This window comes from Heterodontus francisci, chromosome 38 (assembly GCF_036365525.1).
Source record: "Heterodontus francisci isolate sHetFra1 chromosome 38, sHetFra1.hap1, whole genome shotgun sequence".
Taxonomy (NCBI): domain Eukaryota; kingdom Metazoa; phylum Chordata; class Chondrichthyes; order Heterodontiformes; family Heterodontidae; genus Heterodontus; species Heterodontus francisci.
In genome coordinates this window covers 42,393,677-42,410,570 of record NC_090408.1, presented here as the reverse complement: position 1 = coordinate 42,410,570, position 16,894 = coordinate 42,393,677, and the positions used below count along the sequence as shown (strand labels likewise).

General features: G+C 44.5%; 1 protein-coding gene across 1 annotated transcript in view; it reads left to right on the top strand.

Annotated features, from left to right (window-relative positions):
* The first annotated feature begins 10,118 nt into the window (after nucleotides 1–10,118).
* The window catches only part of rasgrf1 (Ras protein specific guanine nucleotide releasing factor 1), a 75,517-nt gene continuing 68,741 nt past the window's right edge, over nucleotides 10,119–16,894 (top strand). Inside the window, exon 1 of the mRNA XM_068017650.1 lies at nucleotides 10,119–10,394. Coding sequence (XP_067873751.1) covers nucleotides 10,119–10,394 — 276 coding nt within the window. The remainder of the gene's footprint in view (nucleotides 10,395–16,894) is intronic.

Genomic DNA, 16,894 nt, shown 5'->3' with positions numbered 1-16,894 from the left:
GGTGGGACCTCTACAAACAGGATGGTCTTCACCTGAACCAGAGGGGTACCAATATCCTGGGGGGGAGGTTTGCTAGTGCTCTTCGGGGGGGTTTAAACTAATTCAGCAGGGGAATGGGAACCTAAATTGTAGTGCCAGTGTACAGGATGTTGAGAGTAGTGAGGTCAGGGATATGGTTACAAGCACGCAAGAGGGCACTGGCAAGCAAGAACCTGGTTTAAAGTGTGTCTATTTCAACGCCAGGAGCATCCGGAATAAGGTGGGTGAGCTTGCAGCATGGGTTGGTACCTGGGATCTCGATGTAGTGGCCATTTCGGAGACATGGGTAGAGCAGGGGCAGGAATGGATGTTGCAGATTCCGGGATTTAGATGTTTCAGTAAGAACAGAGAAGATGGTAAAAGAGGGGGGTGTGGCATTGTTAATCAAGGAGAGTATTACAGCGACAGAAAGGACGTTTGAGGACTCGGCTACTGAGGTAGTATGGGCTGAGGTTAGAAACAGGAGAGGTGAGGTTACCCTGTTGGGAGTCTTTTATAGACCTCCGAATAGTTCCAGAGATGTAGAGGAAAGGATAGCGAAGATGATTCTCGACAGGGGTGAGAGTAACAGGGTAGTTGTTATGGGGGACTTTAACTTTCCAAATATCGACTGGAAATACTATAGTTCGAGTACTTTAGATGGGTCAGTTTTTGTCTAGTGTGTGCAGGAGGGTTTTCTGACACAGTATGTAGACAGGCCAACCAGGGGCGATGCCACATTGGATTTGGTACTGGGAAATGAACCCGGCCAGGTGTTAGATTTAGATGTAGGTGAGCACTTTGGTGATAGTGATCACAATTCGGTTAGGTTTACCTTAGCGATGGGCAGGGACAGGTATATACCGCAGGGCAAGAATTATAACTGGGGGAAAGGAAATTATGATGCGATTAGGCAAGATTTAGGATGCGTAGGATGGGGAAGGAAACTGCAGGGGATGGGAACAATCGAAATGTGGAGCTTATTCAAGGAGCAGCTACTGCGTGTCCTTGATAAGTATGTACCTGTGAGGCAGGGAGGAAGTTGTCGTGCGAGGGAGCCGTGGTTTACTAAAGAAGTTGAAGCGCTTGTCAAGAGGAAGAAGAAGGCTTATGTTAGGATGAGACGTGAAGGCTCAGTTAGGGCGCTTGAGAGCTACAAGCTAGCCAGGAAGGATCTAAAGGGAGAGCTAAGAAGAGCAAGGAGAGGACACGAGAAGTCATTGGTGGATCGGATCAGGGAAAACCCTAAGGCTTTCTATAGGTATATCAGGAATAAAAGAATGACTAGAGTTAGATTAGGGCCAATCAAGGATAGTAGTGGGAAGTTGTGTGTGGAATCAGAGGAGATAGGGGAAGTGTTAAATGAATATTTTGCGTCAGTATTTACAGTAGAGAAAGAAAATGTTGTTGAGAATACTGAGATTCAGGCTACGAGGCTAGATGGGATTGAGGTTCACAAGGAGGAGGTGTTAGCAATTTTGGAAAGTGTGAAAATAGATAAGTCCCCTGGGCCAGATGGGATTTATCCTAGGATTCTCTGGGAAGCTAGGGAGGAGATTGCAGAGCCTTTGTCCTTGATCTTTATGTCGTCATTGTCGACAGGAATAGTGCCGGAAGACTGGAGGATTGCAAATGTTGTCCCCTTGTTCAAGAAGGGGAGTAGAGACAGCCCTGGTAATTATAGACCTGTGAGCCTTACTTCGGTTGTGGGTAAAATGTTGGAAAAGGTTATAAGAGACAGGATTTATAATCATCTTGAAAAGAATAAGTACATTAGAGATAGTCAGCACGGTTTTGTGACGGGTAGGTCGTGCCTCACAAACCTTATTGAGTTTTTCGAGAAGGTGACCAAACAGGTGGATGAGGGTAAAGCAGTGGATGTGGTGTATATGGATTTCAGTAAGGCGTTTGATAAGGTTCCCCACGGTAGGCTATTGCAGAAAATACGCAAGTATGGGGTTGAAGGTGATTTAGAGCTTTGGATCAGAAATTGGCTAGCTGAAAGAAGACAGAGGGTGGTGGTTGATGGCAAATGTTCATCCTGGAGTTTAGTTACTAGTGGTGTACCGCAAGGATCTGTTTTGGGGCCACTGCTGTTTGTCATTTTTATAAATGACCTGGAAGAGGGTGTAGAAGGGTGGGTTAGTAAATTTGCAGATGACACTAAGGTCGGTGGAGTTGTGGATAGTGCCGAAGGATGTTGTCGGGTACAGAGAGACATAGATAGGCTGCAGAGCTGGGCTGAGAGATGGCAAATGGAGTTTAATGCGGAAAAGTGTGAGGTGATTCACTTTGGAAGGAGTAACAGGAATGCAGAGTACTGGGCTAATGGGAGGATTCTTGGTAGTGTAGATGAACAGAGAGATCTTGGTGTCCAGGTGCATAAATCCCTGAAGGTTGCTACCCAGGTTAATAGGGCTGTTAAGAAGGCATATGGTGTGTTAGCTTTTATTAGTAGGGGGATCGAGTTTCGGAGCCACGAGGTCATGCTGCAGCTGTACAAAACTCTGGTGAGACCGCACCTGGAGTATTGCGTGCAGTTCTGGTCACCGCATTATAGGAAGGATGTGGAAGCTATGGAAAGGGTGCAGAGGAGATTTACTAGGATGTTGCCTGGTATGGAGGGAAGGTCTTACGAGGAAAGGCTGAGGGACTTGAGGTTGTTTTCGTTGGAGAGAAGGAGGAGGAGAGGTGACTTAATAGAGACATATAAGATAATCAGAGGGTTAGATAGGGTGGATAGTGAGCGTCTTTTTCCTCGGATGGTGATGGCAAACACGAGGGGACATAGCTTCAAGTTGAGGGGTGATAGATATCGGACAGATGTGAGAGGTAGTTTCTTTACTCAGAGAGTAGTAAGGGCGTGGAACGCCCTGCCTGCAGCAGTAGTAGATTCGCCAACTTTAAGGGCATTTAAGTGGTCATTGGATAGACATATGGATGAAAATGGAATAGTGTAGGTCAGATGGTTTCACAGGTCGGCGCAACATCGAGGGCCGAAGGGCCTGTACTGCGCTGTAATGTTCTAAATTCTAAATTCTAAACATTCAAGTTAAACATCTCATTGGACAGTGATATAGAAACAGTATTTAAGGGAAGGGCATCTTCCTGGTCACTGCCAGAGAGCTGGATCACAACTGAGGTTGTAACTGCACCTAATAATTCCACTAACACTGGATAATGATCAGAAAGAAAAACTTATCTTTATTAAATATCCAAGACAGACACAACATCTTTCCCATATGATAAATTGCTTTGAAGTGTGACCACATGTTGTTACATGTTAGCAACCAGCGTGTAAACAGGTTGTGCATCAGATAACGATTGTTTTACTCTTTCTTTAATCCTCTCGCCCCTGTATGATTGACATTCTGGTTTTGTTTAGCCCTACATAAGAACAGTGGATACATGCAGAGTAGGAAATGTCCTTATGGCACGTGGAGTCTAGTCCTCCGATGGGCAAAATTTCCAAGGAACTAAAACTGCAAACATCCATGGGATATTATCAGCATTTCTGGAATGATTTGTTTCTGCTGTCTCAGCACTTTAATTATCTGTGTTGAATTTTCCCCTTAAAATCTTCAATCCTATCCCTCGCCAGATATTCATTCAGCTCATTTTAAAAGTCTCTTCCCACACACCATCTAACTGTGAGAAAATATTCCTGCTTCTCTGTAACCTGGTGTGAAGCCTGATTGTTATGTGTAAATGTCCTCAGGTCTCATGATTACAGTTGAAATTAATATGTGCTTTATTAGTAATGAGTAGCTTATTTTTACAATAGCAGCAATTTTATAATTGCTGAAAACCCTATTTAAAGACAAGAAATCATTGCTATTTTCCAACTAAACAGGTAATTCAACAAATAGATTTTATATCCTGTGATTAGCATACAAACATGACATTGGCGGTCAAGCCTGCTCCACATCCGACAATGGGCAGGGCATCATTACCAAACTCTCCCTCCCTCCCTGCAGCCTAGTAATCTCCTGGGAGAGGTTAAAAACAAAAACTCAGGGACACTAAGGGTAAAGTAAATGCTGGAACATTTTTCAGGCAATTGTAAGCAATCCAGGAGATCACACTGACAATGCCAATCCTATCAGTTAATTATATTTGATAGTTGATTCCATATCCCAAAATACCCTTATCTATCAATCTCAGTTTCCCAATTTTCATTTGACCTCCAACCTCAAGATTCTGGGTTTTGCTGCAGTCCTGTTGATCATACACACTACAATACACCAGTGATGGAGCAGGTGGGTGTCTGGTCTAGTGGATGAGCTGCTGATCAAGTGGACTCTTTTGTCCTGGATAGTGTTGAGCATTTTTATAGCTCCAATCATCCACTGAAGTCGAGAGTATTCCATCACACTCCAGACTTCTCTCTTCTAGCTGACAGAGAGACTTTGGGGTGTCAGGAGGTGAATCACTCGTTGTAGAATACTCAGCCTCTGACCAGCTCAAGTAGCTACAGCATTTATGGGAATGATCCAGTTGAGTTTCTGGTCAATGTTGACCCCCCAGGATGTTGGTGGTGGTGTCTCGACGATAAGAATGGTATTGACTGTCAAAGCAAGGTGGTTGGATTCTCTCTTGTTGGAGATGATTATTATCTGGCACTTGTATGGCGTGGATGCTATTTGCCACTTATCAGCCCAAGCCTGAATGTTGTCTCGGGGCTGAGATGATTAGCCTATAATCACAACTATCTTCTCTTGTGTCAGGTGTGATTCCAGCCACTGCAGAGCTTTCCCCCAATTTCCATTAACTTCAGTTTATTAGAGCTCCTTGGTGTCACACTGAATCTTAACTCCATTTAGCTGCCTTGGTTCCATAACTCTTAATACCCTTACCCAACTAAAATCAATTAATCTCAGTTCTGAAATTTTCAGTTGACCCCCAGGCTCAACAGCTTTTTGGGGAGACAGTTCCAGATTCCACTCCCCTTTGTGTGAACAGGTGCTTGCTGACATCAGGCCAGAATGGCCCAGCTCTATTTTAAAATTATACCCACCAGAAGAAATAGTTTCTCTTCTATCAACTTCTTTAATTATCTTAAATACCTCAATTAGATCACCTCTTAATCTTCTATATTCAAAGGAATACAAGCCAAGTCCATGTAGCCACACCACATATCAATACTAATATTCATTATGTGGTTTATTTTTCATTCATTATTTCCTATGGTGATCCTTTAGTTTTTCAGACATGTTTAAACAATTCTTTGCTTCTATCTGTCACATTTCTCCACCAATGTCATTTTGTTTTCCCATCTCAACCCATTACACGGGTGTTTTCTGTCAAGATGCTGGGATGCTTGTGTCATGTGCAATGTGCAATGTGCAATTCACCATCTCCTTAATCTCCCCAATCAACAGCAGCAAATGCCCATTTGCTTTAAATGGACTTTAATTAATAAAGTTGTGCTTAATTTTAGATGTTAAATTGGACAGAATAACAAAAATGAATTGGTGATTTGGATTATACCATGATGCAGGAGCTAGGGTTCTAAATCAGTGACTTTATAGATTGCAACTGCTGTTTAACCCTGATCTTGTGTAATATTGATCAGCCATGATCTAATTTAACAGCAGAGCAGGCTCGAGGGGCTGAATGGCCTCCTACTCTTTCTACCTGAGGTGACATAGGTTCCTACTCGAGCAATTTCCTGTTGAATTAGGAATTTCAGCAATGCCCTTCCCCAGTGAGGTCTTGTGCTGATTCAACACTTCTTACAAATCTGACTTGCTTTCCCAGATCCCAACAAAAGGGAAGAGAAAAGGGGAAATTTTTTACTTTTTTATGGAATGGAGGATAAACTCACTGTGCAATAAAGTAAATTGAAAATGTTTTATTTCACACCAACATCTCCAGAAGGTGATGACAGTTGAATGTTTGATCTTCACACATGCTGTAAATTTTATCAAAGAAGATGAAACTACCCAGGCCATGGTGAAAGAGGAGGTAATTCATACACTAGAAGGATTTAAAATTGATAAGAAGGAGGTATTAGATAGGCTGTCTATACTTAAAGTTTATAAAGCTACAGGACCAGATAAAATGCATCAAAGGATACTGAGGGAAGTGAGAGTGGAAATTGTGGAGAAGAGAAGGCTGAGAGGAGATTTTATAGAGGTATTCAAAATCATGAGGGGTTTAGACAGAGTAGATAGAGAGAAACTGTTCCCATTTGTGAAAGGATCGAGAATGAGAGGTCACAGATTTAAGGTAATTGGCAAAAGAAGCAATGGCAGCATGAGGAAAATGTTTTTCACAAAGCGAGTGGTTAGGATCTGGAATTCACTGTCAGAGAGTGCAGTGGAGGCAGGTTCAATTAAGGGAATTAGATAGTTACCTGAAAAGGAATAATGTACAGGGTTATGGGGAGAAGGTGGGGGAATAGCACTAAGTGAATTGCTCACTCGGAGATCCAGTGCAGATGCGATGGGCCGAATGGCCTCCTTCTGTGCTGTAACAATTCTGTGATTCAGTGAAAAACAACAACCTGCATTCATATAACGCCTTTTGATGTAGTAAAAATATCCCAAGGTGCTTCACAAGAGCGTTATTAAACAAAATTTGATCCCGAGCCACATAAAGAGATATTAGGACTGGTGACCAAACGTTTGGTCAAAGAGGTAGGTTTTAAGGAGTGTGTTAAAGGAGGAAAGAGAGGTTTAAGGAGGGAATTCCAGAGCTTAAGGCCCAGGTAGTTGAAGGTATGGCCACCAATGTTGGAATGATAAAAATAGGGGTTGCACAAGAAGTCACAATTGGAGGAGTGCAGAGATTTCCGTGGAATAATTCTTCCATAATAAAAACAGAAAATTCTGGAAATATTCAGCAGGACTGGCAGCATCTTTGGAGAGAGAAACAGAGTTAGCATTTCAGATCTGTGACCTTTCACCAAAATCTTTGCTTTTGAATAATCCTTCCATCCTGTGTCTCTGTCCTTGGTGCTGAAATCAAGTTTTGCCTCCTCCCCTGATGAGTGATTTTTTTTATATATATAGGGCCCCAAAGCTGATTGTATCTTCCAGCTGATTTCATCTTCATTCTGTCTCAGGTGTTCATTCTAATCCCTGGGGTCGACTATATCCCCTACCTTTGATTTCTCCATGATGATCCAATCTTGATTTTGGTCCTTGAGTTTATTCACTGATGATGTCCTTTATCCTGCCCCTGGGGCAGGGATGATCCTAGACTTGGTGCTGTCCTTGGAGCTGATGTTGTGCTTGGATTGGGGCTGAGACAGTCTATCTCACTGTCCAGTTCCCTGAACCTGAGGCTGATCGTGTGCACAGTTATGGTCTCTATGTTACATAAAGGGTATTAAAACACTAGAGAAAGTGAAGAGACAATTTACAAGGATGTGCCCAGAATTGAGAGGATGCAACTATCAGGAAGATTGAGCAGGATGGGGCTCTTTTCTCGAGACCTGATAGTGGTGTCTAAAATTATGAAGACATTTGACAGAGTGGATGAGGAGACCCCATTTGTGGATGAGCCCCTGCTACCAGTCCCTACCCCTGACTCTCTCCCTGTCCTTGTCATTCTCTTTGGCCCTGTCCCTCTCTCTGTCACTTTCTCTGTCTCTATCCTACCGACCTAGGCTCAACTATCACCAGTAACCTGTCTCCAGATGCAGAAATCAACAAGCACATGGGAAAGGCTTCCACTGCTATGTCCAGACTGGCCAAGAGAGTGTGGGAAAATGGCGCACTGACACGGAACACAAAAGTCCGAGTGTATCAAGCCTGTGTCCTCAGTACCTTGCTCTATGGCAGCGAGGCCTGGACAACATATGTCAGCCAAGAGCGACGTCTCAATTCATTCCATCTTCGCTGCCTCTGGAGGATACTTGGCATCAGGTGGCAGGACCGTATCTCCAACACAGAAGTCCTCGAGGCGGCCAACATCCCCAGCTTATAAACACTACTGAGTCAGCGGCGCTTGAGATGGCTTGGCCATGTGAGCCGCATGGAAGATGGCAGGATCTTCAAAGACACATTGTACAGCGAGCTCACCACTGGTATCAGACCCACCGGCCGTCCATGTCTCCGCTTTAAAGACGTCTGCAAATGCGACATGAAGTCCTGTGTCATTGATCACAAGTCGTGGGAGTCAGTTGCCAGCATTCGCCAGAGCTGGCGGGCAGCCATAAAGGCAGGGCTAAAATGTGGCGAGTTGAAGAGACTTAGCAGTTGGCAGGAAAAAAGACAGAAGTGCAAGGGGAGAGCCAACTGTGTAACAGCCCCGACAAACAAATTTTTCTGCAGCACTTGTGGAAGAGCCTGTCACTCTAGAATTGGCCTTTATAGCCACTCCAGGTGCTGCTCCACACACCACTGACCACCTCCAGGCGCGTATCCATTGTCTCTCGAGATAAGGAGGCCAAAGAAAGATCCTACTTTGTTTCCCTCTATCTCTCTTTCTCTCACTCTCTGTCCTTCTCCTTGTATCTCTCTCTCTCTGCGTTTCTGTCCCTATCTCTCTCTCTCTCATCCATTTGTCTTTAGTGTCAGCTGTGACTCAGTTAGTAGCACTCTTGCCTCTGACCAGAGGTTATGGGTTCAAATCCCACTCCAGGATACTCTGCCGCAATACTAAGGGAGTGCTACACTGTTGGAGGCTCTGTCTTTTGGATGAGACGTTAAACCGAGGTCCCATCTGCCCTCTTATGTGGTCATAAGAGATACCATGTTATCATTTCAAAGAAGAGCAGAGAAGCTATCTGCAGTGTCCTGGCCAATATTTATCCCTCGATCAACATCACACAAACAAAAATGAATGACTTAGTCATTATCACGTTGTTTGTGGGAGCTTGTTGTGTGCAAATTGCCATGTTTCCCATATTACAACAGTGACTAGACATCAAAAGTACTTCATTGGCTGTAAAAAGATCTTTGGGATGTTGTGAAAGGTCCTGTATAAATACAAGTATTCCTTTTTTCTTGTCTCTCTCCCTCTCTGTCTCTCTCTCTCTCCCTCTCTCACTGTCTCTCTCTCCCTCTCTCACTGTCTCTCTCTCCCTCTCTTTCTCCCCCTCTCTCCCTCCCCTCCCTCCCTTTTTCTCTCTCTCCCTATCTCTCTCCCTCTCTCTCCCTCTCCCTCATTGTCCCTCTCTCCGTCTCAGTCTCTCAGCCGCTCTCTCTCTCTGTCACTCTCTCTCTCTCACTGTTTCTCTGCCTCTCTCTTTGTCTCTCCCTCTCTCTCTGTCTCTCTCTCTCCCTCTCTTTGACTCTTTCTGTCCCTTTCCCTCTCTATCCCTCTCCCTCTCTGTCCCTCTCCCTCTTTCTGTCTCTCCCCTCTCTCCCTCTCTCTCTCTCCCTCCCTCTCTCTCTCCCTCCCTCTCTCTCTCCCTCCCTCTCTCCCCCTCCCCTCTCCCTCTCTCCCTCCCTCTCTCTCTCCCCTCTCCCTCTCTCCCTCCCTCCCTCTCTCTCTCCCCCCTCTCTCCCTCCCTCCCTCTCTCTCTCCCTCCCTCTCTCTCTCCCTCCCTCTCTCTCTCCCTCCCTCTCTCCCCCTCCCCCTCTCTCCCTCCCTCTCTCTCTCCCTCCCTCTCTCCCTCCCTCTCTCCCTCCCTCTCTCTCTCCCCTCTCCCTCTCTCCCTCCCTCCCTCTCTCTCTCCCCCCTCTCTCCCTCCCTCCCTCTCTCTCTCCCTCCCTCCCTCTCTCTCTCCCCTCTCCCTCTCTCCCTCCCTCCCTCTCTCTCCCACCTTCTCTCCCTCCCTCTCTCCCTCCCTCCCTCTCCCTCCCTCTCCCCCTCTCTCTGTCCATGGTGCTGAAATTGACTTGCAGGCAGCGCCACGTGACGCGCCTGCCCCGATCCCGGAGGCTGACGATCTGTTGGAGTTTGTTCGCCGCCACAGTGAAGGCAGATTATGTACTGTTTATAAATAGAGCAGGGTAGGGGCAGGACGTGGTGCGAGATGCTTGAAATGAGATAGAAGAAAATGATGTAGAGGCAGGATTTTTGTGCTTGATATTTTTCGGAAGGGGTTGGGGATTTAATTCGAGTTTTGTGTCTCTGTAACTTACTGTTGACGGTGGATCGAGACTGAGGGAGATGTGAGGATTGACACTGCTGCTGCGGCAAAGATGCAGAAAGGAATCCGCCTGAATGATGGGCACCTTTCATACCTGGGGGTTCTGGCCAAGAAAGATGGAACCAGGAAGGGCTACCTGAGCAAGCGGAGCTCGGACAACAGCAAATGGCACAACAAGTGGTTCTCCCTGCTCCAGAATATGTTGTTTTATTTTGAGAATGATTCCACCACGAAAGCCTCCGGTCTCTACTTGCTGGAGGGGTGCGTGTGCGAGCGGGCACCTTCCCCTAAACCATCGCTCTCTGCCAAGGAATCCCTGGAAAAGCAGGTAAGAGAGAGAGAGAGAGTGCACCAGAAAGTCTGGTGTCCAATATCCAGTGTCCAGTGTCCAATATCCAGTGTCCAATATCCAGTGTCCAATATCCAGTGTCCAGTGTCCAATATCCAGTGTCCAATATCCAGTGTCCGATCAGGGTTCAACCAGATCTCCACATGCTACAGGCTTTGTTTTTTTTTTCAAATTATAAATGCGTTCAATCCTCACACGATAAATCCGAGAGCGGTTTCTGGTTATTGCAATTTTGATCCATTTAAAGCCCCACAACTTGACCACACGGCGTTTGAAGTAATCCCAGTGCAAGTACTGCAGATCAATCTCACCAGGAGAGGAAAGGATGGAAAATTGAATATTTTAAATTGAGACGAAATCCATTTTGGTGCATTGAGATTTCATGAATCGTTAATGTTGAACCTAAGAGAAAATTCGAGTAGTGATAAATTCACATTTAATATCACCATTAAAAACAACTTATTTTTGCAAAAAAAAAGTCTTTATATTTCTCCTGCTTTGCTCGGATCTGTGATGTTTAAATTATTAATCGGTAGTTGGCTTTTTCAAGGCGATATGTGATTCTATTTTTAACAGTTAATCAGTCACAACACGAACCGTTACAAAGCAAAGGGGAAGCGAGAGACAGATCCCTGCTCCTCTCAGATTTTAACTGATCTTTGAAGTAAAGTCATTGCCTGCAGAGATAGCAATATTACGAACTCACAAGTCAATAAATTATGCAACATGCCAGATGCGTTAGTTTATCAAACTAGACAAAGTTAATTAACCGTTGCTTGAACAAAGTGGAAGAACTAGTGATCAGTGGAGAAGGTCTGTCTGTTTGAGTGTCGCTCTGGGTTATTTTTGTAACAGGGAAAAGGCTCCAGGACCTTCTAGACTCAATGTCGCCGCCCCGCGTATCGAAAGGAAACTGCAGGCCTCCTCGCTCTCCAGCTATTTCTGTGGCATCTGTAGAATTCACTGCTTTAAATATCATTGTTTTTCCAGTAATTTTTGCTGATATCAAACCACGTAAAACAAACCCAGCGGCTGTTTTTTTTTTCAAGGGGGTGAATTCCTGCAGTTTGTTTACACAGGGGGGAATAACAATGCCAAAAACGTCACTGTGTGGAAATTGATCGATCCCCAGATATTCATAGATCCAGGTGAATGTCCCTTTGTCACAGATTAAATATTAGTGATGCCCTTGCCTCAATACTGTGTTACTAAGCGTGTAAAAGGTGTCCTGAATGAACCATCCTCTTTTCTCTGGTGTCCATCATTATTTAAGTAATCTCCTTATTTCATCCTGCAACATTTATGTCAATATCTGACATTAATGTCCCGCAGTATCAGTGAAATAGTCAAAACTACCTCCTGCACCATCTGCCACTCATGGATTGCTTTGCCTTGCTATTCATTTTCATACAGTTCAAAACTATGTTTTTTTAAATCTAATGGACTCAACTTGCATGTGTTTTATATATAACTTAAAATATGTTCTGAGTTAACTGAGAGTGAACTGTCAGCGTGAAGATTGCAGGCAAATAGAAAGGAGTGCAGGGAGATTTCAGATCACTGCAGGAATGGGCCAGTCAACATGAAACGGTCCTGGGAAGGTTAAATGAGCAAAACAGGGCAACACGTTCAAGGGGTTTCAAGCTCCCTTCTTCAAGGTGCACATAAAAACACACACACAGATTGAGGATTTGGATAGCCGCCTGCCCTACAGCGCAATCTGCATTTAGCTAGTGAAGCTACAAGGATGACTGGGTTGTTGCGTTGGTGCAGTAGGGATCTCTCTCTCTCTCTCGGATCAGCGCTCCAGCGCTCTGTGCTATTGCGGGAGAGGGAGCTTCACTCTATATCTGACTGGAGTGCCTCAGGCCTGGGAATGACAGTGGGTGTGAGAGATAGGAAATTCCCCAGTAACGACAAAACGCGAAATGCACCAGAGATATAAATGTCCCTGTAACAACATGAAAGTTTGGACACTAATCAGGCATCGGAATCCGAGAAACTGGAAGAATGGCTGAACTGGGAATGTGGGGATGTGGGGAATGGGGGCTGGGAATGTGGGGATGTGGGGAATGGGGGCTGGGAATGTGGGAGTATGGGAAATGGGGGCTGGGATCGTTGGGGTGTGGGAATGGGGACTGGGATTGTTGGGGTTTGGGGCTGGTGCAACAGAATGAGGAGTGGGGTTCAGCAGTGTGACTGTCCGGCAATGCTGTAACTGCCCAGAGGTCTAGTTATCAGTAATGCAATCCTGTGCAATGAGAATCAAACTGACAAAGAATGGTTTGATGTAGATATATTTGTTTTTGTTCATGGGATTAGGCAGCACGGGCAAGCCATCATTTATCCCTAACTGCCCTTGGGAAGTTGATGGTGAGCTGCCTTCTTGAACCACTGCAGTCCATGGTACACCCACTGTGCTGCACAGACTAGGCATATATTCCCTCGAGTAAAGTGATCCAATTGAGGTGTTTAAGATGATTAAAGGTGTTTATAGGGTAGATGGAGAGAAACTATTTCCTCTGGTGGAAGAATAACTATTGGCCGGGACACTGGCAGAATTCTGCTTTTCCAGGGAGTGAGCCCATCCTGCAGGAAAAGCCATCTCAATTCTGAGGTGGAGCGCCCCTTGGTGATGCGGTGATTAACTTCGTCACCAGATAACGCTCCAAGTTGGTGCCGATCTGGGTGACCTCTCGACCTCAGCTGAAACAATGCAAAAACTACAATTAGCCTCAGTACCTTGGCTGGCAAGAAGAACCCGGAAGGAACCAGAACAAAGGGGCGTAACCTTAAAATGAGAGCTAGGCCGTTCAGGGGTGATGTCAGGAAGTATTTCTTCACCCAAAGGGGAATGGAAATCTGGAACTCTCTTTCCCCAAAAAAGCTATTGAGGCTGGGGGAAATTTCAAAACTAAGATTGATAAGTTTTTGTTAGGTATTTAGGATTACGAAACTAAGAAAGGTAAATGGAGTTAACAGATCAGCCATGATCGAATTGAATGCTGGAACAGGCTTGAGGGGCTGAATGGCCTCCTCACTCTGTACATGGGGTACAGTTCTACAAGGCTCTTCCTGCCCACTGCCCATCTTCCAGTAGGGACTGGTTAGCAGTCAGGAGTGAGAGCCGCAGTTCCTTCCGGGTTCTTCTTGCCAGCCAAGGTACTGAGGCCAATTATCGTTCTTGCATTGTTTCGGCTGAGGTCGAGAGGTCACCCAGATCTGCACCAACTTGGAGCGTTACCTGGTGATGAAATTAATCACCGAGTCACCAAGGGGCCCTCCACCTCCGAAGTGAAATGGCTTTTCCACCAGGATGGGCTCATCTGAAGAAGAGAATTCTCCCCAGTGTCCCGGCCAATATTTCTCCCTCAACCAACATCTAAAACGGATTATATGTTAATTTACATGTCACTGTTTGTGGGCAAATTGTTGTATTTTCTTCATTTAGATACGTAAAGCGCTTTGGGGCGTCCTGAAGTCACGAAAGGTGCTACAGAAATGAGAGTCTTTCCTCGGTCTGTGCAGGCTTTCCAAAGTAATTGACAAGGAGTGGGACAGCTGGAATCCTTCCAGACTTCCAGTCTCCACCCCCCCCCCCCCCCCAGCGCTGCCCATTACATGCAGGGCAATTGTCAGAATCAATACATGTGTTCTGCTGCTAGGTCAACTGGATTACCAAAAATTTGGTAATGTGAAAGGTTTTGAAGGAAGTATTCACAAATGCATTTCCTGCATCAGTGGTCAAAGCAGTCTGGGCAAATCTTCTCCACCATTTGGTCTTGGAAGAGGGTGCAGGGGAGATTTACTAGAATGGTAGCTGGAATGAGAGTCTTCAGTTATCTGCAGAGACTGAAGAAGCTTTTTTTCCCGCAGAGCAAAGAAAACTAAGAGATTTAACCGAGGCATTCTAAATCATGAAGGCTTTTAATTCAGTAAATAAAGAGAAAGTTTCCAGTGGCGGAGGCTCAGTAACCAGAGGACACAGATTTAAGGTCATTGGCAAAAGGAGCCAAGGAAGGTTGTTGTGATCTGGAATGCACTGGTGGTGGAAGCAGATTCAATAGTAACTTTCAGAGGGGAATTGGAGAAATTCAAAGACCTCACTGCCTGCTAACACATTAATTAGTCTATGTAACTGGATATTGAACGCAGGTACATGACATTAGGAGGCTAACTTGATACCGGCATTTTACATTACCACAAAAAGTTCAGATTATCACCCGCACATTTTAAGATTTCCAGCCTTGGGTTTGTATCAGGAATAAAATGTGACTCATTTTTGACTAAAATCAGGATGAAGGGACTTTATTTTCATTGTTTTAAAATTGATTTTGTTGGAAATTATCAGTGGCCAGGATGTGAATTCTGTTCATGAAATAAATGGCGGTTGGTGTGAATTGTGATCCAAGATTCTGGGCAGCAGCAAGTATCTGGCAGCAATGTCTCCCGTCTCCGAGCTTTGATTGCTCCGCCAGAAAGAGCCGCTCTGTTCAAAAGAAAACCATTGCACTATCATCAAGTGCACTGATGTTGCAGGGGGTAATATTGGCCAATGATGTTGCAGGGGGTAATATTGGCCAATGATGTTGCAGGGGGTAATATTGGCCAATGATGTTGCAGGGGGTAATATTGGCCAAGAGCTCCCGTCAAAGTGGAAATGATCTCTTCAAAGTATCAAACCTCTCAGATGAAGCAGAATCTCAGACTGAGTCAAAGGCTCTGATAGTGGAAGGGAGACAATTAGGAAAGATAATGGGGTAATTTTGACTTCGGGAAATAGTGTCTTTAATGAGAATAAAATAGGGAGAAGTGTATAACAAGCGGCTGATCCGATATTGAGTGTTTTACTTCATTACCGTCAGTAAATATTTGCAATGCGAAGGATAAATTCCTTCATGCACATCTTCTTTGTGTTTCTTCCAGTCTTTCTCGTACATAGGGGTTGCCAACCCTCCAGGAATTAAAGATTAATCTCCCGGACACTGCTCTGAACAAAAAAAAAGGGAGAAATAGCACAGAGGCGTTTATTGCGTGTTTGTTTTTTCAATTTCTTTGAACAATTTTGTTTACTAGTTGCAAAAATATTGGCAATGGGAAAGAAAAGGTTGTCTGACCAGGTGGGGCGTTTGGAGACGGAAAGTCTTGTTATGAAACCTACGGAGTATGTCCAATCAGAGTTGGCAACCCTTATTTATCTCTCATATATTTCAAACAAAACTGAATTTTAGTTTTCCTTATTAATTCCACCACCTGAGGTTTTAATATTATAAACAACACAAGGTCATTGTGAATTATAAACACATATCATTGGCTGCACTGGTGACTAAATGTTTATTAAAAGCTTTCCCACCATTTTTCTTTTTGATGGTAAGAGTGGTGTCAGGGAATTGTTTTGTAGCAATCTGATTGCACAGAATTATTTTGGGGGTTGGTGGGGGGGGGGGGGCGGGGTCGAGGTTTTGTGCAATATGATTGGTGAATATAAAATAATTAATTGGTAAGTGTGTAACTGGGCAAATCCATGTAATTTCAGCTGCGTGTAGACTTGAGGTCAACTCGAGGTTAATTGCAATTGTTTTGGGGCGAGGACAATTTTCGAGGGCAGAAAAACTGAAGGAAATCATTACTGTGGTCATTTAAAAGTCTTGACATGATAGCGACTCACCCATCAGTAAAATACAGATCCTGGAAACTGGCTCTGTAAACATCGCACTGCAATTACATCCTCTCACCAGTAGCAGCACTGCAGCACTTCCACCGGGAAAGGAAAGTGTCATTACAGCGTGACCAGTTTACATAGTCAATTCCCATTATAAATATGGACATAGGAATTTATAATGGAAAAGAGTGGTGCATGCAGAAGTAAAATAGTTAATATAGTTATAGATAGCAGTACTTGCTGTATAACAGCGTGTATCTTTTTTTAAATTGCGAGACAAGTCACAGTGCAGTACAAGATTGAAAGGAATAAAAGGTCACGCTGGATCAGGAATTCGTGGTTAGAGACAGCAAGCTTGGGTTTAAAGATTGTAGGAGGATGGATGGTTCGAGGAGAGGAAGAGATCCACTTTGGATATCCAGGGGAAACGTGAATTGAAGGAGAAGGCAGCGTTAAATTGGAATAACAACAGAGGGAGGAAGGGAGAAGAAGGAGCAGGATTGTACAGGAGGTAACAGTGACATCAATGATAGAAAGCAATAAGGAGAGATTGGAAATGGAGGTGAGGGAGTGATAACCTTCAGGTGACTCTCTAGGAGTATGAGACATGTGTTTGAGGAGCCTCTCCAGATGTGATAGCAGTTTTCAAAAGTGTAACAAACTTGAACTTTGTTGAGTGAACATGAGCAGAGTTTGGCAACAGAAAGGAGATCAAACATTGAGGTTGGTTTAACACTGGAGGAGATGTGGGAATTCCATGTGAGGTCAGAGGAGATAGTGAGAGTGAAGTGATGCATGTAACTGAGGTGGTTGGGTT